This window comes from Opisthocomus hoazin, chromosome 1, assembly GCF_030867145.1.
Source record: "Opisthocomus hoazin isolate bOpiHoa1 chromosome 1, bOpiHoa1.hap1, whole genome shotgun sequence".
Lineage (NCBI taxonomy): Eukaryota > Metazoa > Chordata > Aves > Opisthocomiformes > Opisthocomidae > Opisthocomus > Opisthocomus hoazin.
Genome location: NC_134414.1, coordinates 37528979 through 37553011, shown reverse-complemented (window position 1 = coordinate 37553011; position 24033 = coordinate 37528979). Strand labels below are relative to the sequence as shown.

At 41.8% G+C, this 24033-nt stretch overlaps 1 protein-coding gene across 5 annotated transcripts in view; it reads left to right on the top strand.

The window, feature by feature from the left end:
- AKAP11 (A-kinase anchoring protein 11) overlaps positions 1-10239 on the top strand; it is a 48026-nt gene extending 37787 nt beyond the window's left edge. For all 5 annotated transcript variants that reach the window (XM_075422397.1, XM_075422425.1, XM_075422415.1 and 2 more), the window contains one exon: positions 1812-10239. In XM_075422397.1, the coding sequence (XP_075278512.1) occupies positions 1812-1958 (147 nt within the window). In that variant the 3' untranslated portion in view covers positions 1959-10239. The remainder of the gene's footprint in view (positions 1-1811) is intronic.
- The last annotated feature ends 13794 nt before the right edge of the window (positions 10240-24033 follow it).

The window sequence follows — 24033 nt, the reverse complement described above, 5'->3', positions numbered from 1 at the left end:
ACTCCTAGCATGTATTGGGCAAGGTTTCACTTGCTGCAACTGGGTATGAACTTTTGTGTAAGGATACATGTTATGCTCAGCAAGGCAGAAAGAAGTTAAATATTAATAAAGTATGAAACAAAACACATTTGTTAGAACAAGAAATGAGTAAATTAGGATAGATAGTTTTTTGGCTTCTTGGAGAAGCCTGACAGCATGGATATGCATGTGTCTGGATTTAAAAAAAATATATGTTCAATTTTTAATCAGACCTTACCTAGTTGCTTTAGAATTCCTTATGTCTGTTTTGAGTAAACTCCAATATTTCACTTGTCTGACAGTAAGAAATGTCAGCTAAAGAAATACTGGGATTGAAATTTGGACTCAAAATAAGTTAGTGCAGCCAGGTGATAGCTCTGTAGTCTTACCATGGTGGCATCTTCTTCTTTGGATGGAAGTCCTGTACTGTGTGTGCTGAATTAGGTCTTTGGTCATTAGCCAAACTTTCCTCTGGCATTAGAAAAATGACCATTCTTTTATAAACCAAGAAACACCGTTTACAAAATTGCCTCATGTCGACTATAAAGCTCTTGCTTCCTGGGCTCTATTTTAAAATTCACAAAAGTAACTACATATTTCAGTCTCTTTGTATGTAGAAAAGACTTTTTTTTTCACTGAAAAACGTTTCAGTGCTCGGGGTGTGTTGTAGTCAAGATTAGAGAGGATCTTTTTTGCTCATTGAAGTTAATTGTTTTATACATGTTTTTATGCTGCATTCTTTCTGTCAGTTCCATCATCTGCCTTGTTGCAGTTGGAACATGACCTAGGTGAAGAAGCAGAGAGAGATTGTCTTCTGTCTCTTTTTAATAGAATTTCATACTGCCATCTGACAGGTCTCACAGAAGAAACATGAATTTTTAATTTTCTATCTGTGGAAAATATTTCACTGAATGCTGCTTATGACCTCTTTTAAACTTAATGTATAGAATGTCATGGTAGGTAATACAATTCTATAGTTCCAAGGAATAATATGGTAAGTATCTAAATTGTGTTTACTAAATGCAGCATTGACAGTTGTCCAGAAAGCTACAGAGAATAAAGTTTGTTTTGTGCATGTTGATTTTTGTTTATTTGTTAGTTAAACTACAAGATTTTTTTACTCCTGGACAAACTGGAAAATTCATCGTTGTCTTAGGGTAGGCTTTCTTCCATATGTAGCTGGGCTTGACGCATAAGCAAAGGAAGATCTTTTTTTAATTTTTTTTTTTTCTTTTTCTCAGACCCTGGATGAAAAAAAATGTTTTTAGCTACACTGATCTCTGCTCCCAAGTGGTAGTTTAACTTAACCCTCACCTTTTCCTCTTCCCCAAGATGTTATAATTTCCCAACTCTGAAGACACTATTTTCATTGAGGGTAGCATCTGTGCCACCCAAACAACACTATATGTTGTGAAAGGAAAATCCACATCCTTTTATTAAAACTGAGTTTTGTCTTTTTATATGTGCATTATTGGCATGGGAGGGGTGGCAGATGTCTTAATCTTATGTTCAGAATTTCCTGTTTTCTGCAGTCTTGATGAACCACAGCCCTCATACCTGTGGCACCACATCATTTGAAAATGTCGCTCCCTCCAGAAGAAAATTTTGTTAAAACGGCCCTAAAGAAGTGCCTGATTCTTGGGAAGTTCTTGTTTTTCTAGATGTGGGGATAATGGTTAACTCGTTACAACTGATCTCTTATGAGCTAATGTTTCAAGAATGACTTCTGTAACCATTAATCAGGATGTGTCAGTCAAAATACTTTGTTTTGTGTTCCTCTGCCTCCCCTTTAGCTTTCCAGAAGACTGCGAGAAAGAGATTGGAAAGTTGGAGATCTCTTGCAAGCAGTGCTTAGATATTGTGAAATGATAGAGAAGGCATCTGATGAAGAGCAAGCTCTAAATAAGTCTTTGGTTGCTTGGCTTCTGGAAAGTGTCTGAAAAATCCAAAGATGCAACGCTCTTCACTTCATTCCTCTTTTGAAAGGAGACAGAAGGAACAGAGATATGTAAAATAAAATTCAACTAATGAATGTTCAAGTAATTGTCAGCATTCAAAACACTTTGAGGTGAAAGTCAAAATAGCTGTGCTGTGCTTTGTGATACTGTGCACATGGTATGTTTATTCAGTCCATAATTGGTATTGTCTACCCATGCATAACTTGTATTTACTGCTGTGTTCAGACCATTGAAATATTTATGAAAAAATCCCTTGTCTGTGATAGTAGTCCAGAGGAGACAGTCTCAGGCATGATATTCAGGATTCCCGCTGTGCCAGGATAGCTCTTTTTCCAACTTGTATGTGTGCTGTATTTACAGTGAGACTAAGAGCACTGATGTTCTGCAAAAATCTGTTCTGGAATACCTTGCTGCAGCAATGGAAAAAATTACTGACTTTGGCCAGGTGTTATTTACCCACGGGCACCATTGCCAGGAAGAAAGTTGTGACCTGCCCAAGCAGTCCCTTAATATAGTCTGGCTACCCCCTGTATCATGACCACCTCCACGAGGAAGAAAAGATGGGTTATAGATGTAGGTGATTCCCTTCTGGGGGGAACAGAGGGTCCAATATGCTTGACAGACCCTCCTCTCAGGGGGGTCTGCTGCCTCCCTGCAGCCCAGGTTAAGGATGTTGCTAGAAAGCTTCCTAGCCTACTATGGCCCTTGGACTACTACCCGTTAACTGCTCTTCCATGTGGGTGGCAATGAGGCTGCAACACGTAGTCCAAGGGCAATCAAAAGAGACTTCAGGGCCTTGGGACAGTTGGTAAGGGAATCTGGGGTGCAGGTTATTTTTTCCTCTCTCACAGAATCACAGAATGGTAGGGCTTGGAAGGGACCTCTGTGGGTCATCTAGTCCAACCCTCCTGCCGAAGCAGGGTCACCTACAGTAGGCTGCACAGGACCTTGTCCAGGCGGGTCTTGAATATCTCCAGAGAAGGAGACTCCACAACCTCCCTGGGCAGCCTGTTCCAGTGCTCCGTCACCCTCAGAGGGAAGTTGTTCTTCCTCATGTTCAGCTGGAACTTCCTCTGCTTCAGTTTGTGCCTATTGCCCCTTGTCCGGTCACTGGGCACCACTGAAAAGAGTCTGGCCCCATCCTGCTGACACCCACCCTTCAGATATTTGTAAGTATATATTAGGTCCCCTCTCAGCCTTCTCTTCTTCAGACTGAACAAGCCCAGCTCCCTCAACCTGTCCTCGTAGGAGAGATGCTCCAGTCCCCTCACCCCTCTCCTTCCAGTTGCGGGCAGCAGTGTTGGAAGAAACAGACGGGTCTGGTCTATTTTGTGGCTTGGTGGCTGGTGTCACCGCCAGTTTTGGTTTTTTTGATAATGGAATGGGCTATACAGCACCAGGCTTGCTGGCATCAGATAGGGTTCACCTCTGTCAAAGGGGGAAGAGGGTCTTTGCTCACAAGCTAGTGGGGCTCATTGACAGAGCTTTAAACTAGACTTGAAGGGCCAGGGGGCTATTATCAGGCTTGCCAGTGACCAGCTGTGAGATGACATGCCAAGGTTTAAGGGACAGGGTGCTAGAGAGAGCCCTCAGCCTGGTGCTCTGAGGCATGCTGGCTATACTGCAGCACGGTTGAAGTCTTGCAGAGATGAGCCAGGGGCTTCTGAGGTAGTAAAGGCCAACAGCCAAACAGCAGTGAAACACCTCGAAGGAATTAAGGTGTGTTCCTCTGAGAAGGTGACATGGCTGACAGCCCAGCTGAAGTGCCTCTACACCAATTCAGACAGCATGGGAAACAAACAAGAGATAGAAGCCACCATGCTGCTAGAAAGCTATGACCTGATTGCCATTACTGAAACTTGGTGGGACGAGTCCCATGACTGGAATGCAGCTATCGATGGCTACAGGCTGTTGAGAAAGGACAGGCGAGGAAGGAGGGGCAGAGGCATTGCCCTCTACATCAAGAAATGTATAGAATGTGAAGACCTGTCTCTGAAGAATAGCCAGGAGCAGGTTGAAATCTTATGGGTGAGAATCAGAGACCAAGGCAACAGAGGAACCTTGTGATTGGTGTCTACTACAGGCTGCCTGATCAAGGGGAGCCTGTTGACGAAGTCTACTTACTCCAGCTACAGGAGGCATTGCGCTCGCAGTCTCTCGTCCTACTGGGGGATTTCAGCCACCCTGACATCTACTGGAAGAGTAGCATGGCGAGCTGTAGGCAATCCAGGAAACTTCTGGAGTGCATTGAGGATAACTTCTTAAGCCAATTAATAGCCATACCAGAAGGGATGCAATACTGGATCTGATGGTCACCAATGCAGGGGAGCTAATAGGTGACATCAAGATTGGAGGTAGCCTGTGCTGCAGTGATCACGCACTGGTGGAGTTCGCAGTCCTGAGGGATATGGGTCAGGTGAAGAGTAAAGTTAGGACCCTGAATTTCAGGAAAGTAAACTTCCAGCTCTTCGAGGAGTTAGTCAGTAGGGCCCATTGGGAAACTGCTCTCAGGATACTTTCCATAGAGTGCAGGAGCTCTCAATCCCCAGGTGTAAGAAATCAGGAAAGGTAGGCAAGAGACTGGCATGGTCAAGTCGACACCTGCTGGTCCAACTAAAGGGCAAGAAGGAAATGCACAGGCAGCGGAAGCAGGGACAGGTAACCTGGGAAGAATATAGGGATGCTGCCCAGTTGTGTAGCGATGGTGTCAGGAAAGCCAAGGCATGGGTGGAGCTGAACTTGGCAAGCAATGCTGAGAATAATAAGGGCTTCTGCAGGTATGTCAGCCGGAAAAGGCAGGTCCAAGAATGTACCCCCCGATGAACAAGAATGGCAAACTGGTGGCAACAGATGAGGAGAAGGCTGAGGTACTCGGCAACATTTTTGCCTCAGCCTTCACTGACAACCTCTCTTTCCACACCTCTTGAGTGGAGACAGCACAAGGCAGGGACCAGAGGAGCAGGGTTCCTCCCACTGTAAGGTCCCTCCCACTGTAAGACAAGAACAGATTTGGGACCACTTGAGGAACCTGAACATACACAAGTCTATGGGGTCTGATGAGATGCATCCCAGAGTCCTGAAGGAATTGGCTGATGTAGTTGCTAAGCCACTCTCCATGATATTTGAAAAGTCATGGCAGTCAGGTGAAGTCCTTGGTGACTGGAAAAAGGGAAACGTTGCACCTGTTTTTAAAAAGGGTAGAAAGGAGGACCCTGGGAACTACCGACCTGTCAGCCTCACCTCTGTGCCTGGGAAGATCATGGAACAGATCTTCCTAGAAACTATGTTGAGGCACATGGAGGCCAGGGAGGTGATTCGAGACAGCCAGCATGGCTTCACCAAGGGCAAGTCCTGCCTGACCAACCTAGTGGCCTTCTATGATTGAGTGACTGCATCAGTGGACAAGGGAAGAGCTACAGATATCATCTATCTGGACTTCTGTAAAGCCTTTGACACAGTCCTCCACAACATTCTACTCTCTAAATTGGAGAGAGATGGATGTGATGAGTGGACTGTTCAGTGGATGAGGAATTGGTTGGATGGTCACATCCAGAGGGTAGGGGTCGATGGTTCGATGTCCAGATGGAGGTCGGTGACAAGTGTTGTACCTCAGGCATCCCTATTGGGACAGGTGCCGTTTAATATCTTTGTCAGTGACATAGACAGCAGGTTGAGTGCACCCTCAGCAGGTTCTCAGATGACACTAACCTGAGTGGTGTAGTTGACACACCTGAGGGACAGGGTGCCAACCAGAGGGACCTGGGCAAGCTTGATAATGGGCCTGTGTGAACTTCATGAGGTTCAACAAGGCCAAGTGCAAGGTCCTGCACCTGGGTCAGGGCAACCCTCGCTATCAATGCAGGCTGAGGGATGGAGGGATTAAGGGCAGCCCTGAGAAAGACTTGTGGGTACTGGTGGAGGAAAAGCAGGACATGAGTTGGCAACGTGTGCTTGCAGCCCAGAAATCCAACCATTTCCTGGGCTGCATCAAGAGAAGTATGGCCAGCAGGTCAAGAGAGGGATTCTGCCCCTCTGTTCTGCTCTGGTGAGACCCTACTTGGAGTCTTGCATCCAGCTCTGGAGCCCTCAGAACAGGAAAGACATGGATGTGTTGGAGCGGGTCCAGAGGAGGGCCACAAAGATGGTCAGAGGGCTGTTTACAGCTCTCCTATGATGAAAGGCTGAGAGAGATGGGGCTGTTCAGCCTGGAGAAGGCTGCAGAGAGACCTTATTGTAGCCTTCCAGTACTTAAAGGGGGCCTATAGGAAAGAAAGGGACAAACTTTTTAGCAGGGCCTGTTGCGATAGGACAAGGGGTAATGGTTTTAAACTAAGGGAGGGTAGATTTAGAGTGGATATAAGGAAGAAATTCTTTACCGTGAGGGTGGTGAAACGCTGGTGCAGGTTTCCAAGAGAGGTGGTAGATGCCCCATCCCTGGAAACATTCAAGGTCAGGTTGGACTGGGCTCTGAGCAACCTGATCTAATTGAAGATGTCGGGTTGTTGGGCTGGATAACCTCTAAAGGTCCCTTCCGACCCAAACCATTCATAGCCACCTTTATCAAGTTTAACTTTATGTGAAGAGGTGAGAGGGTGCTCTGAAGCTGTTGAGGTGCAAATACATGTTCCCCTTTGTTGACCAGTGTAGAGCTGGTAACTTCTGGTAGAAGGGCAGAGTAGGTAGCTGAGCATGATTTCATACATAATTCTTCAGCAAGGTTTCCTGAAGCTTGCCAATCACATTTAAATTGCTAAGTTTCTTAATGAAGCTTTCTGTGTGCAGATACTTCCATGATATTGTGTCGAAGAATTTGTATGTCACTCTATCACATAGCTGTGTTCAAAGTAGCAGATAGAGACTTCTTCTGAGGAGGATTTTGGCCATCTTTTTGGCTACTCTAATTCTTTATTTCTTAGCCTCCATATATGAATTTTCAGTAATAAAGAGAATTTTGTTACTTAGTGAGCACTTAACCATTTAGTAAAGAAAGCTAATTAAAATATAAAGGAGAAATTTCTTGCAAATTGACTTTCCATTTTTCTTCACTGAACTTTTTTTTTTTGAAGGCAATTCTAATCAAGTCTTTTTTAGAAGTCTAATCACGTTTCTCACCAGTGCTGCTGACTTGCCTTTCTGTCTGAAGGGAAATCTGGACCTTTACATATCCTGTGGTTTGAAAATGCTTTTTGGGTTTTGGTTTTTTATACATCCTTTGAGAGAAAAAGGCACACGCTGGTAATTACAAGGTTGCCACGTCAAAATTCATATCACTTGCAAGAGGATCATGGAGTCTTACTTATTTGGGTTGAACAGCAGAATCTGAATAGCTTTTTCACAGAAAAATATACTGTTGATATGGTGTGCAAGTTCCCGATCCCAGACAAGGAGAAAGTCTCCAAATCTATTAATGAATCTTAATGGCCATATGTACAATTTTGATTTCCCCTACACCCTAAATTACTGTGAGATGTCTCACCGGTAAACTCAAGAGCACTCTCCTTGTAATGTCTTTGTGTTTCAGGAAGGCATACCACCCGTCTTTTTACAGAGACCTGGTTTGTTTTAGTCCTCATTTGTCGTCTGGATTTCTGCCTTGGATCTCACAAAGTTCACCTTTCTCACAGAGCTAAAGATTTTTTGGTGTTTTTGTATATGCACATATGTGTTTTCACACATGTGCGTACATGCATAGATATGTATCTGTATGTGTATGAGATATCACCAATATGAACTTACAATGTAAATTTTTACTGTGAACTTAAACTGTGAGCATAACAGAATTTTGTTACTTCATGTATCATTTCACTGATTGAAAGATCTATGTATGCCACGTGACAAAAAGACCAAAAACCATTGTAAGGTCTTTTTGTCTTGTTATAGGTAATATAATGCCAAGCATCAGGGATCATTTTTCTCTAGAGCCCAGAGTGGGAGGGAAAAGTTATCTTAATTCTTATATTTGGAAGGTAGGGCTAGTAACAAATATTTTTGAACAGTTGTACAAAAGTTGTCTGGATTTCATACGCCCCCCCCCCGCTTCCTTCCTTTTTTTTTTATGGTTGGCTGTCAACATTTCAGACAAAAATTTGAAACCATTCTCTGACTGTAACATCTTCCCTTTAACCCACTGATAACGTACTTACACAAATTTACATATAAAATTGAAACATCAACAAAATAAAAGACTAAAAACAGTGCCCCAGGATTAAATTTTGCTCCGGGTTTTGGACCCTTGCCTGCTCACCAAGTGGACTATCAGGACGTGAGGATACAGTAGTACTAGTGCAGTGTCTCTGTACATGTCCAAAAGCAAATTGAGAAGGATACTGAAGGCATTGTAAATGTACAAAGCTGTATGTTTGAAAAAAAACCTAACAAAATAACTCCAGAGGAACAGCCAGAGGGTTTTAACTGATTTATTCAAAATGTTGGGTTTTATAAAGTTGGTGAAGTGGTTTTTCTTTTAAATTACTTTCCTGGAGGAAGACAGAAGATTGTGTGATTCCCAAAGCTTGCAACTATTCAAAAAGTGAAGTAGACAGCAGTTGAGCTAAAAATATTTTTTATAAATGGAATCTTGTTTTCAGACCGGATCAAATACATTGCGTAACTATTGATTGGTGTTGCATTAAGGAAGACATTGCTTTATTAGCCTCTGAGGAAAGTAGCGTAGTTTCCAAACACGTAAGAAAAATATGTTATAAAATACTTCGTTTTTACTTAGAACAAATGAAAACCCAAATGAATTTTCTACACAAATTATTTTAAATTTGTTCTGGATGACTTGACTTCTCTCCTTGGGTGTCAAAATCAGGAAAGCATTAATCTAGCCTGGCAAAATTATTATAGTTTAACCCTTTTAATAATCTTTGGGAAACCTTACTGTGACTATATCTAACTGGTGCTGTCTGCCATATTACTGAGAAAGCTGTTTTTGCTAATGCGAGTCTTGAATTGTGCTATTTCTGAGTTTATTTAAAACTCCTGACCACAAATACAGAAGTGTAAATGAAAACTCTAAAAACATGAAGGGCTGCATTTTGGTCCATTTAAACCAGACAACTCTGCTTCATATACAAATATAAAAGGTAGAGTTTGTTTCATCGTGCATTTTTTCCTGTATGGGAAATCTGGCTTGGTAATTTAATTTTTAAGTTGAGAAAAATATATACAATGGTATTATTGTTCCAGAATACATCATGTCTCAAACACTTCATAAATACATTCAGTGTTCTGAAAAATCAAAGTGTTCAGGTGTTTTGTAAGCTTCTGTAGAAAAAACACTTTGAAAGTAGTCCCTCTATAAATTAACAATTAAAAGTGTCCGTATTTAAAACAGGTTTAAACATTTAGAAAAGGGTACATAAATAATACAGAAGTATGCATAGAGCCTTAAAATAAAAACCAAACAAAACTCAAACCTGTATGCTAAAATTAAAGAGGATTTGCTGTCTCAAAATGAGGATGTGAAAAAGTAGCTAAGAGGTATTTGAATGCAATTTGTGTAGTATCTTTGTTCTTGAGTTTTGAAAGGTTGTATAAGCTTTTTTAAAAACAGCCAAAAACCCAGCAACCCACATTCCGAGACTAAGTAGGTCTCAAAAATTTTATCAGATTTTAAACGTTACATTTTGTAACGTAACTTTATCTGGGACCTTTTCTATAAAGAGCCACATATTGTTGGAGATGGGAACACAGTAAGTAGTAAACACTGTCACCAGTGCAAAACCCCCTAATTTTACACCATTGATTTGCAAAGAAAAGTACAAGAATAGGGAATGATTTTTAGTGTAAGGATTTTGGCTTTTCAGCAAGGGCCACTACTGTTGAGCATTTACTGTACTTGAGCTCTGAAGAGGCAAGTACAGACCCCAGCCACTGTAGTCACTTTATTTTGTACCATCTTTGTACATTCCTGTTGTATAGCTGGAGTTGTAGTTTTAGAGGGCCTTTGTTCTGTTGTAAGGTCTGAATAGTATTTAATACTAAAATTTATTATAACTTGCTGGAACTGCTGCTTATTTGTGCAGTGTTACAGTAACTCACAGCCCAGTTAGTGATGCAATTGTATACCAAAAGCAGTTTGAATAACTATAAATGTTTATGTAACTGTACTCAATGAATATGAAGGTCTTGTACTGTATAATGGTGACGAATTCTGCCATTTTAGTAATTTAACTATATTCAGTTTTCAGATTATGAACTCCCAAGTTGCACTAAATTTGTCCTTGTTTTAGCAGTGGCTTAAAATAAAACACATTTCACTGGCTTTGAGAGCACTGTCGTTTCTTGTAAATTCATGGAATATTATTTTTCTTTTCAGCTAACACAGCTAAGATTGATCTTGGTCAGTGGTTACGTGAAGGCACTTGAAGAATGGTATAGTAAATAGTGCATCAGTAGATGGCATACTTCTTACAGAATTAAACTGGTGTCCAGGAATAACATGAGAACACGGTTTTACCATCTTTGGGTTGAAAGGTAAACCCGTAGTTCCGGTTACATTAAGTAAAGCATCACGTGGATCCCGAGGAGAGAATGGGCAAGAAATCCACTCTAGTATCTCAACACAAGTAGGGTGTAATAGCCAGTCTGCCTCAATCTTACCTTGTCTGGAAGCTAGGTTGGGGAGGTTGGCTTGATATTTCCGTGTGGACTGAGGTTGGTCTTTGGCATGTTGTACGATATTTAGGGAATCGGTGTAAAAGCCAGTTTTGGAGTCTCCTGGATAAATGCAGGAATACACTGCTAATGAAAATGTGGTATGAAACATGAAGTTTCATAGGCTTATTCAAAGTTCTCAAATGTTTTGTTATCTTGTGAGATCTACCAAGCAGCATACTGTCAGGTACCCCAAAATGGTAATGCTGAGCAGAGGTGTGGTCCACAGATACGGTTTCCAAGATGAAGAGGTACGGCTGTTGCAAATAGCTGTTTTAATGTTTTTTGATGTATATGTTTTGAATCTACTAATCTCAGCTGGGTTTCGCTTCAAGAATTAGGAAATTTTTGCTAAGGTTACTTTTAAACCAGTAAGCATGCACAAATCTCCTTGATTCTTTATTTTTCCAATGATCATGTAACAGAGATTTCTATAGTATTTATGAGCTGACTTCCAAATGGAGCATTCTTTTGTTTCATTACCATATCTGTTTCAAAGATTTTTTTTTTGTTTGTGTAACGTCTCATGTTCAATCATGTAGAAAATACATGTTAACTGAAGCAAGTAAACATTTAACTTATTCTTAAAATATTGTACAGCCAAAAAAAAAGATGGGTGGCAAGTTTGGGGGAAAAAAAAAATATTTTTGTGAAGGGAAAGAAGAGGATATTCATGTGGAAGATTAGTCTGAGCTTTTTTCTTCCTGCCTGGACTTTATTTTTGTTTCTTTCAGCAGTCTGGTTCTGGCTGGCTTTATTCAACCACAGAACAGTATCCCTGCACTTTGTTTAACCTCGGTATATTAAATTGAGAGTTAAGTCTCCAGCTATTCCATAGTCTTCACCCAACATGTGTGCTACTCCATCTCCTGCTGCCGATGCTGGGACCTTCCTCTTGCTCCGTAGCCTGAGCTTCTGGTGTGACTGAATTCCATGCTGGTTACTGCTCCAAGCCTCTGATTGGAAGGTGGCTACGGAAAGTGAGTCATGCCAAGGCTGAAGAAATGTACCCAGAACACTAACCTTACTGGTTATTGAGCACGGTATTAATCAAATGCTGTCTCTTCCCCTGCTGTTAAGGCAAACCACAAAGTGTGTGACTGCCTGGGGCAAGGGAGCTAACCATGACAACCATGAGACCATGTCTGTGGCCAAGGTACTGGCTATCTAGTGCATGACCACACAACACCTTTCCGCAGGAATTGTGAAGACTGAAATTGAGGCCTTTACGTAGTCAAAATATATAGTCTGTCTGGTCTTTGTTCCTCCAAAAGTTGCTACTGCTGTGTCTAGGACTGTGAAAGAGTTTTGTGTGTGTGTATTTGGCTTTTTGTTTGTTTGTTTGTTTTTTGGTTTTAATTAAGAATGGGCAAAAGGGGAACACTTGCACGAATCATTTGGTTTCCTGAAGTTCCAGTGCTTTGACCAGGAATAAGATTAATATTGAAAAAAGGAATGGTGTGATAATGCGGTACTTTTTTCTGTCCTCTGCCCCTGTAGCCCACTTAATGCCAGTCTCTTATTGTGTACAGTCTCCACCTTGTGTAGCTTCTTAGTCTCCTCCTACGCTTTCCTTGTGGCTGTTGCTGGTTTCTAGTTTTTTCTGACCCTTGTCCAGTCTTGTAGTATGGCTGTCGTCTTCTGCTGCTTTCTTGACCCGACTCTGTTGTCCTGATGTGACTTCTGGCCTTCTCATTCTTGGCTGGTGGAAGTGGTTAAAAACCAGCAAGGGGAGTCTTCTTAGTTGGGAGGCTACGGAATAAGGCTTGTCTACCAGAAATCATCAAGCAGTGAAGAAGAGCTAAACTTGCTTTTGGCTGAGTTTTCCACTCCCGTAGGAAAGTAATCTGTGGTTGCTTTGGTTTGGAACCCAACTTACTGCTTGCAAAACCCTTAGATTTTATGCTGATCTGAAAGTAACTTTTAAGCTGATGCTGAAGTATAATATAACTAACATATTCATGTGGATGTGTATCCAGTGTGCTGCGTAACAGCAGCTTCCAGACGCAGACAGGGCAAAACTCATTCCTTTTGAAAGCTGGCAAAACCCCAGTTTTGCCTCAGGTCTTAGTTTGAATAGATAGTAACCTTTAATAACAAACGGTGTCTCTGTTTCTTAGAAGAATGTGTTTTCATAGTTACTGCCCAGCTATATTGTGCTCTGAGCAGGTGTTGCAGCTGGATTGATTAACCACACAAAATCAGACATACTATTCATGCTGCTACAAAAACGCTGATGTGGTATGGACGTAAATACAACAAAGAACCATCTCCTCACGCTGCAAGTCGTAGATTTAGAGGAGATGCATAACATTTCTCTAGGAACCTAGAATATATCTCTGTGGAAAGCAAACTGTGAAAGCAGCTCATGAGAATGTAATTGTTTAGAGACATTATGCCAAGAGAAATGACAATACTCAACTGTCCTGTTGAACAGAACTCTTCACAGTGTGTTATGTAGTATGGATCAGAGAAGAGTTAGAGTTCACAGCTGAATCCGTTGGATTTAAAAGGCACTGGGCATAAGAGAGGTTTTAGGCTAACTGTTGCAGGACTGCGAGATGTTCAGCGAATATTTCTGTGGCAACAGGTCATGCACATTTTTCATCCTGTTAGCTTAGGAGGTTTGGGACTTGGCTTATGTCCCAGTTTAGTGCTGTAAATGGTGATGTGAAGATTGTATCTTCAGGGCAGTCAGAGTCATCAAAGGGTTAAGCCTGGGACATCCTGACAAGCCTAGTACACGCTGGCATCTTCAACAAAACCTCTTTTCCTGTGACCGACTGAGCAAATAAAGAGGTGGGTGTTGGAAATTCCCCAAGGAGTCTGGAGGGCCCTCATCAGTATGATCAAAGTGCTCTTGAGAGGCTCCTACAGGCATGGTTTCAAAGGGGGAGGAACGGTCATTTTTATTCAAAATTATTTTGTGAGATTTTTTTCTTCTCCTTAAAGTGTTGGAATGCCACTGCTTATGGTATATGCCCAGCTTGTAGTTTGTGTGTTTAAAATTTGACTTATTTTATTTTCTCTGTATATTAGCTTGCCACAACTGTTAAGAGAAAAATTTAAGTACATAAAGAAGTCAACCTTGCTGCACTCTTCCAAATTACACTGGATGAGTGGTTTAGATTAATTAGGGCAATAACCATTAATCTGAATACATGTCAGCAATGAGAAGGTTGTTTGTTGTAATCATTAATTTTAAATTTTCTTTCTTAAAATGTGAGCCTTTGATAACTAGACTGCAAGTGTGCTAAAGCTCATGTAATTTTATCTAATTAACAAGGAAGAAAAGAAAGAGAATGAACTGTGGTCATAACACAGCCTTGACCCTGGCAGCTCACTTAATTTGAACATAAATTAATTTCCTACCAACTGTCTTCTGTTTGCAAGGCCAGTGTTCAAACATGTCATAAATTCAACACCTGTTTTTATATTTGTAGTTTCTACAGTCTTGGCATGTTGGGAAGAGTAAAGGTTGCACACATTTTCTGCTTTGTTGTGATGTCCTTGCTGGGTGGGACTTTTTACCCAGTCCATCTTCCCAGTCTAGCAGCGTTCAGCAGGCGTTGTGGTTGTACTGGCCCCACATGGTGCCCTTGGGACCTGCTCCTTGGAATTTCTGTCTTTCGCTTCTCTGACTTGGCTTCAATGCCATTCTCTGCTCCTAAGGAGTCTCCTAACCTTAGGTCCTATGCTCCAGACACTTCTCCAACCCTGAAGATGGTCTGATACCCTCAAAGAAGGTGAAATCTCCTTTGGGCAGTCAGTCTGGACAGGAGCGTGGGAGCCAGGAGGAGGCAAGCAGCCAGTCCTCAGCAGCTCAGCCTCTCCCTTCCCGTTGAAATATGCACAGTCAACAGCCACCGAACAGGCTAATGAGTCATGTGGCTGATAAAGATCAGCCTAACCTACTGTGTCAGAGGAGATATAGGCAAGGTATGTGAGGCTTGAAGGGCCTTATTTTCAGTTTGCCTGTGAACCTGGGTTTAGTACCTACCTCTGCTGATGCCTTGTTTTGACCTGAGGCAAACTGTGCCCTACAACAGCCCTTGTATGTCCTCCTCTGTAAAGTGTAACAGTGATCCCCAGCTCTTCTGAAGAGTTTTGGACTTTGAAAAGGAGAAATGCTCCTTGTATTTGCCTAATCTCACAATAGTTAGCATTTTTCTCATGCTCCCAAATATCATCAAATGAATATTTTACAATTTCAGTTTCTTTCCTTTAATAAAGTTTGAAAGCTGTGTGCCTCTTGTGGCAAATCCGGAAATCAGTCAGACACCATCCCGAACTGGTTTCATGTAGAAAAGCCCTCATAATTTGGAAGCCAACTACACTGTAAGGCAAGCAGCTGACTTTTGGAAACTGTTCTATGGTGAGTCATAAGGATGAAATGTCTCTTTCCTTGTTCGAGATGATGACTTACCTTCAAAGTGGTAGCAAACCCATGGCTACATGGCCAAAAAGCCAAGGAGTTCCCGAAGATAACATGAGAAATGCAAGGATATGAAGTTCCGTATAATGTTTTCCCTTTTTGTGTCATTTTCCCAAGGGCATGACATTGGCATAAAAGCCAAAGCAGTAAAGACTGTGGTAAAGAGCATGATGTCTGTAACACTGTGCTTGGCTGGAATAGGGTGTATCCTACACAGCTCTGACATGGGGCTCCTGGAAGATCTTTCAGATAGGACTCTCCCCTGTCTAATGCTTCTTTGTTTCTCGTTCTGTGAAGCTGACTGATGCTGCTGTTTGCACAGGGAGATGTCAGGAATTGTCTCCCTCTCTCCTCCATGTGAAGGAGGAGTCTACTGCCAAGCTGAGTTTGATTGATGAGGCTTGAGGGAAACAGGTCAGGAGCAGAGGATGATGTGTGGCAGATGGATGTTAACAGGGACATTAGGAGCTGGTCATGGATTAACTGAGGTGCACATAGCTAATTCAACCGCTAATTAAGAGCCTTTTGAGAAGACCTGAAGTAACCTTTTCAGGATTGCAGCCCTCTCCCGTTGAGTAAGTATTGGTTATGGATTGCCACAAAATGGCAGCTTAGATTGTAAAAATGTTCTTGAAGTGATTTAAGTTGTATTTGAAAGAAATAAAAAATACTGTAAGTAGAGTTATGTAAATAACTGGGTGCTATTTCCTGCTTGGTGTATGGGAGTTCAGACTGAAAATGCTCCTTATTAGCCTTAAAATGTGTTCTGATGCCTGCAGCCCCTCCAGAGGATGGTTCTTCATACAGTCCATGTACGACTGAGCAGAAGCGGGGGCCCTTGAAGCAATACTGCAGCACGGATAATGGCAACAAGGAGATAAAACCATCCTGGCTGGGCTGCTCACCTGATAAATACTGTGTTCTCAAGAAAGCCACAAAAATGTTTTGAAGAAAGCAGCATAACCACTCTACTGCTGGTGGTTTGGTGAACCTCATGGGGCGGCCCACAATCGGATGTCAGCCATAGTTTCCAAACGGCAGTAGCCCTGGTCAGTGGTTGGACATGAAAGGCAGCCAGGCTTGTGCTTTGGCTCCAGGTAACGCCACCACAACCTGTTTATAAGGTTTGCTCTGTTTTTATGGTTAGTGGTGGATGTGTTGGCCTAGCTGGACCATCACAAGCACCTTCACGATGAACTACTTCATACAGATTGCACTGAGCCATCTTGGTCTTTCTGGCTGAATCTCCTGTAAATGCTAAACACTCAAATTTTTATCCTCATTGAAATATATAGTTTTGATGCTATAGGCTTGCATGGTAGCAAACTTTGCCAGGTTTTCAGGGAAGGCCAGTCTGTTAAATTATAGTAAATGTAGTGGATGCTTCTTTCTGTAGCTCGATAGCTGTAATTTGTTAGCTAGAAATGCGCTATTACATACATACTGAGGTTTTGTGGATTTCCTGGCCTCGTTGTTACAATGAGGATGAGTGATTAATCATGTAACATGTCTAGTGATGAGTGAGTGCATCCGGTCCAGTTTTTATTGTTGTTTTATATTACTCCATTTTGCTGTACCTCTCTAGCTTGTACAGGGTTTTATACCAGTTCTTCTGCTCAGCTTTAATTTTTGCACTAATCGCTGACAATTCCGTCAGTCTCCTTTTAAGGAGAAGAATGACACAATTAAGACTTTAAAATGCTGTAGAAAGATTGTCTATGCTCAGTTTTTTTTTTCTCTGGAGTTATAATCTCTTAGTAGGTAGGAAGTTTCAAATGTACTTGTCTCTTACATTGAGGGTGAACATACAGCCCTGGAAGTCTAAGGTCAAAAAGCACAACTTTACATCTTCAGAAGCAAACCTTTCCTATCAAATCCTTACATGTGAACTGTATCCGTGAGATAGATGCATCTTTATTTTCTGTAGCTTTAAGTGATCTTCCATATCTTCCACCTGCCTCCCACCCTCACTTGACCTTGAAGAAAATATTTTGTACCAAAACAATATCAGAGAGACTCAACATCAGCAATGTCCCAGAATTATTGTTCAGGGATTGTATATTCTCTAATACATATCCCATAACATATTGACCCATTTTTAGTTCTTTACATTCTTCTGCATCTCCTTTTAATGGCTTTGCTCTAGAAATTACAATAAAACCTGGCTCACAACCAAGTTTACTTTTAAAATCCTTGCTTTGCTCTAAAACCCTGTCACCTTTCTCGTTACCACAGTAAGAGCAGCAATTCCAGATTATAGGAAATTATTACAGATGTTATAATTAAGGTGGTGATTTCAATGCTAGATTTAAAAGAAAATGCCCATTTACCCAGCTATGAAGATGGCAGAGGTGGGTTTCCGCAAAGGGGGTTTTCCCATTTGATTAATGTTGCAAAAGAGTGAGAAGAGTGGTCGGCCGAGAGGTGGGTGAGGTTACCCACAGGCACCGGCAGTGTGCCCAGCATGGCTTGATTGCTGGATTGCAGGGATATGGGTCAGCAAAAAGGCGGAGATTACTGGAACAACAAAGAGGTGTTGGAGCTGGGGAAATCTAAGTGACAGCAAAAAATAGACAATATAACTTGTCAGAGTCATAACGCAAAAACGAAACCAGACAACTTTGCTGTGAGGTGAGTGCTCGATAATGAAGCTTCGGAGAAAGGTATGGATGTTTTAACTTGTATGTGCACATCTCCAGCCAGTGTACAGCTAAAGAAGAAAATGTCACAGTTTTCAGAACCAGAAATAAAAGTCCAGATAAAAGATTTTAAGTTCAAATGACAGGCCTATTAAAACCCAATAGTAGTTATAGATTTTCAGACGATCAATGCTTATTAATTTGGGCATTATCTACCTTACACCTGTCTGCTTGTTCTTCAAACTGTCTATGAGCATAAGCTCATGTTTAGTTGAACACCTGAATTGCTCTGAATGTGCATATACCCAGGTTTAAGCCCAGCTTAAGATATGTGCATGGTATAAACACAGTTCTGCATATCTAAATGTAGGGTATAGACTCTACAGCTGGAAGCTTGTCGGTCCACAGTTTTTAGCTCTTTAGAGAATGTATGCAGCATCACCAGTTCCAGCTTTTGGCAGGATTTTTTTAGATGGAGAAAGAAGGAAGATAAACAGTGTTCTGAAGTTCACAGTTTCACAAAGCTTTTGGGTTACTTGGAGAGACGTAGTTTTTAGACATCACAGATGGTTGTAGTCTACGGATTTCAAAGGCAAAATTGGATGCTGAAAATGTTGGTACTGATTTCCCATTAGGCAATTATTTAAACTGTGAGATCATCCTTAGTTATTGGAAAACCTTTCAAGACTGATGGCATTATATAAATAAAGGAAGATTTTTGGATGTACAAGAATCCTGTGGGAAGATGACACCTTTGTTATTGACTATTACCTAAGAACATATCAGAATGATGCTGACAAGGCTCGTTATTTCAGTAGCTATTCTTATCTTGAGCTTTTTTGAAAGCCAATGCATCTGACAAATCAAGATGACTTATGGATGGCTGAGATGGAGACATCCAGTGTCCTTACTACTTAACAGTGAGGTAATTTTCTACAGAAATTTCTACATATCCCTCCAACCTCTGGCCTCCGTAAAAGGAGTCAGTAAAATGCATTTGTCAAAATGAATGCCCATTTGGAAAATGGCCACTTTGGTACACTAAGGGGTAAGAATCCAGAGGAAAACAAATAGCTAGGACTCCTTACATGGTTATTGGCTTTTTTGAGGTTCAGAGTCAGAAATAAACATACAGAGGTGTCATAAGATTTATTCTGTGAGACTGAAAAATTACTAGCAGAATTTAAAAGCAGTGTGTTTATGTAGACAGAATCTGTTTCTTGCACTAGAGGCTGATTTTACAGCACTTCACTTTTACTTCCCAGAAACGTGCAGGACAATGTCCTTAGCCTACATATAAATATTAGTATTTGACAATATAGTAGCATGCACTGCATCGTGCTGAAGATGGCATTACCACCCCATTAGAGGAAATCAGATATATCCCAGCCCAAAGCACAGCGCTGACTACCTCTGTCTGTTTGTTTGCCCTCAGGTATGAAGGCAGCTTGAGACCAGTGATACACAGGCTGAAGACCTGCCACGAGTCCAGTTCAGACAGGTGTCCCCGATGAAAACTTCTGCTGAGAGGCTGAAACATCTGTTCTGCCACTGGATATGTTTGTTTTCTTATAACATCTCCATTCATTTTGGTATGGCTGATAACAGTAAAGCTCCAGCCAGGTGAGTAGTCAGGCCAAGATCTTTTTGCTAAGAGGGACAAGGAAAGGCATTTTTCAAAACATTTAAGTCTTATTTTCAGAAATGGACCAGAGACTGCCAAAAGGCAGCTCTGTTACAACTGTTTATGCATTTTCTCCAAAGCAGCTTAAACAGAAAGTGTAAAATGCATAAGCAGGCCTAGAGGAGAGGCCAAGACATTCCCTGTCTTTAGGGAAGATGCTGGTTTACAGGGCTACAGTCAGATTGCTCTTCTTATTTCTATTGCTCTTTCCATGATATGTATAGGATATTTTGCAGCAAGTAGGTGAGCCTTGGTTAAGACTGTAAAGTTGAAATTTGCTGTCGAGTCTAGCAGTGAGGACCACCTCTTGAAGTGCGAGACCTTGGCAGTTTAGACCACCTCAGATGGGACAGTAGTAGGAATATACTTTCTGGGAACAGTGTTCCTACCAAGAGACAAATAGTGAAAAGCAATTAGCAGGTCAGTTGTCTTCTGAAAGGGTCTCTATGAGTCCAGGTCTTTTAGGCATTGCTTGAGCAGACTGAATCTGGCCCCCCCAGTGAATTTAGTAGCATTTTGGAGCCCTTCCCTCTCCAGTTTGGAACTGCAGCAAAGATTAGGAGTATAGCTGAGACCCTGACCATAAAACCTGCAATGTAATAAAAGACTCCAAAAGCAAAGTCCTATCAGAGCTGAAATGTTGTTTGTGAGAAATGTAGGCACGTAGGGGTGATGCATCTTGCTGGAGGACTGCAGCATGTGTTGGAATCAGTTGCCTAAGTTCCCCGTAGTAGTCAGTGAAAACAGAAACAAACAGAAAAGTCTCCTTCTAGGGCATGATTTTTCTCATTTTCATGTAGACATTTGAAAACAGGTTAAATTAATTTGGCTCTATTTCTTTTAACCATAAAAGAGTCTGGTTTAGTATCTAATGTGTTGATATGTGTCACAGAATCGTAGAAAAGCCCAGATTGGAAGGGACCTTGAAACACCATCTGGGCCAGCCTCTTGTGGGAACGGGAACCGGAAGAGGTTATCTAGCACTGTATCCAGTCGCATCTTGAAAACCTTCAGTGACAGGAACTCTACCATGTGCCTGTGGAGGTTGTTCTCATTGTAAAAATTTTATTTATTATATCAGGATGATTATATAGTAGTTGTTTCATGTTAGTAGAGATGAATCCTGCCCTGGGTATCTGGCCCTTTGGCTCAACTGCTCAGTCCCATAAGATATTCTCACTAAATTTCTGTCTATGTGACCTGCTCATAGGACTATTTTTGGGGCCAGTTTTGAGAAGACCGTATTCCTGGAAGAAATTAGGAGGAGGGAATGGATGTCGATTATGGTCAGTGCTTGAAGTGGATATGTTTGTTAGTGTAGCGATATTGTCAAGCAGAAAACGGACTGGAGTCTTTTTGTGGGAGCTTCTTCCTAGAATGGCTGCCATAGAAGGACTCTGCATTGCCTTCTCTGGGGCAGGTGGTATTTGTGGACAGTCTGGATCTGCCTGCAAGAGGCAATAAAGAAAACCAAGTGACGAGTCTTGGGGCTGTTCTAGCAAGGAGAGGGTAGAGAATGAAATCATGTTAGAAAATGCAACTTATTTGGGCACTTCTAAAGAATGTACCTTTGGTCACCAGGCAACTCAATACAACTGTCAACTCATCCTGTGTTACTTTTTCCCCAACCCTTATGACTCAGCTAAGTATTTTGATAGAAAAGCCCAACTGCTTAACTTTATTTCCACCAAGAGGGCAATTCCAGAAGTCTCTAGCCATAGCAGAGAAAGTAATTAAAACCAAACAAACAGCAGACTGGATGTACTTGTGTTCTTTTCCATCCTGCTCGGTTATCAGTGGTCTTGAAGTATTGCAAAACTTCTGTGGCTAACAAAGTTAACCTTAAAAAAAAAATCATAATATCTATCAAGGGAAAGACCTATTTATCTTACATTTTATACTTAACAAAAAACTGAAGTATTCTGATAATGTGGAAGAGCATATCTTGGAGCTGGGAGAGGCTGTCTCACCAAGGAACCTCAGCCCCTCACATTGGAGGCCTGGCAGGAGACGGTAAACCACATGTTCCTCAGGATGAGTGATTATTAGTGACAAACAAAAGTAGTTTTGGCAACCCCAAACTTTCGACTCTCATGAGTCAGGACCCCAACCAGTCAAAACTGAGAGACATAGAAAGAATGTGTTTTGTGTTGTTTTTATTTGCTTGCTGGTGGTTGAGCATTCAGGGCTCACATTTTTGTTTTCTTTGTAAGATTTTGAGACAGTGAATGAATTCATGCTGTTGGGTGTTAGGGGGAAAAAAAGGCAAGTTATCATGATACCTATGATGAAACCACAAAAGGTTGTAAATGCTCATTGTTTGTTTTGAACCTGAGATTTCTTTCCGTTTGCTAGCCAGTGATTCCTGATGATTATGGATATGTTTGTTAGCCACATTTAAGAGTTGCTTGGAAATTCTATCTTAAAAATGGAAAATGTGGTTCTTGTAAAATTCAAAATTTACCACAGGAAAATGGTTTAATTTTTTTTCTGAAATGTTTCCATCAGTACGTAACAGTAGTTGCCTCACGTTGGGAGGACCCAGGATGCTTGGTAAGTTGCTTGCTAGAACCCAAATGAAAAAAAAAATTGCTTGTCTTAGTATTAATGTTAATCCACACCCTTTGAAATGCTAAAGGGATTCTTTCTGAGGCCTAGAGCCCCATTGTTTTCAAAGGGCAGAGCTTTCCAGTTGCCATTCAAGGCTCATGACATGCTACTATTTGCTTCCCTGTGAGATACATCACAGATATCTGTGGTTGTCACACAGCATGGAGGTACGACCTAACCTGATAGCCTAGATGGCTGAGCTGTAACTTCCCTAAAATACAGTTTTTGTGCTTCTTCCCCTATTTCGAAGTGTGAAGAGATTTGGACACGTGTGGTTTTCTCACTAGACAGAAATTCCTGTTTTTGATCAGCTGTGTTCATAAGTACTGTTGAAGCTGTTTGCATAAAGATATTTCTGCTTATAGATTGTTGAAGAAATGTTCGTTTTGCCTACTCCAATATGTGTTTGGTCATCAAAGTCATAGAAAATGTTTCTTTTTTCTGATTAGAAACACTTAGGGCCAGATAATAATGAAAACAAATAATGTATTTCTGGTTGATGTTTTTGATAAGCTTGTATGTTCTAAAGTGCCTGAGATGTTACTGACTTTTTAACATCTTCATAAATCTCCCCCACTGGGGGGGAGTGAGCGAGTGGCTGTGTGGTGCTTAGTTGCCTGCTGGCGTGAAACTGCAACAGTCCTTTTTGGTGGCCAACGTGGGGCTCAAAGAGTTTGAGATTGTGACAGATTTCATTGGAAAGTGCTAGATGAAATCTATAGCTGTTATTGCTGTTTAGCTGTTAAATTACAGGCTCCTGTTCTTGCCATGGGGCTCGCTTGCCTTACGGTACATTAGAGTCTAGTACTCACTAGTGGCTTTTTTTTGCTTTTGTTGCTTGCTGTAGTGCTTATCATCTGACTCTGCTGTGCCTGGAAACATTATGATAACAGCAATGGCCATGCACCTGGGCTGGCAGATGGCCAGGGCATTGCTGCTGTACTGGACAGGCTGGAACTTCAGTGTGAACTTGAGTCGAAGGGACTGTGACCTGTGGATGAGTCCACATTGGGAGCAGGACACCCCAAAGTGCCTGTAGAAGAGCAGGTACATCTCGAAGCATCTATGGCTGTGGTTATGTCTGTGCCATAGCAAATATACCTCTGAAGGGATTGTGGCGCAGTGATAATTCCACTCTGGAGAAGGTACACCTTGAAGCATCAGCTGCTGTACATAAGGCCATGCTCAAAGTGTGTAGCCATGCATAAGCCCATGACAGAGCAGGTACACCCCTGGAGGGACTACAACCATGGGCAAGGCCATGTTGAAACAGGTTTACTTCTGAAGGGACTGAGGGTAAGGCCATGCTAGAGCAGCTATATCTCTGAAGGCATTGTGGCCCATGGAGAAGGCCACACTGGAAGAGGAGCACCTCGAAGTGGCTGTGGCTGTGGATAAGTCTATGCTGCAGCAGGCATACCCCTAAAAAGACTGTGGCTCATGGATAACGCTCCACTTGAAGCAGGTACACCCCTAAGGGACTGCAGGCTGTGGGGTAAGTCCAAGGCAGAGCAGGGGCAAGGGGAGGGGTGGAGATTGAAATGGAAATACTTTTAAGTTGTTGTAACACATGATTTGAGTTGCGTGTTCTGGGAATTATTATAGCAGGAACTCCTTGTTACCAGCCAGGCTAGGTGCAAGGCGAGGAGCTCACTGCAATGTTAAACCATATAGCCTGGCCCAAAGGAACCAGGGCTGGATATTGTCATGGAAGTACCTTTAAATTGTTGTAACCCATGGTTTGAGTTGCATGTGATAGGAATTAGTGTAGCAGGAACCATCTGAACTGATAGAGAATGTGCCTTACAAGAAGCAGTGCAAGTCCAGCAGTGACCCGACCCAAGCTGGCTTTGGTGCCCAATAACTGCACAACGCACCACTTCTCTGGTCCCTAGTGACCGCCATAAACAGACAGAGCCCAAAGTCATGTGGACACCTGTGGATGTTTTACAGATGTTTCACAGGGGTGGGCTATAGACTAAGGGAATGATACCTGTGTATTACATCAAAGGATGTGAAGGGGGGTGG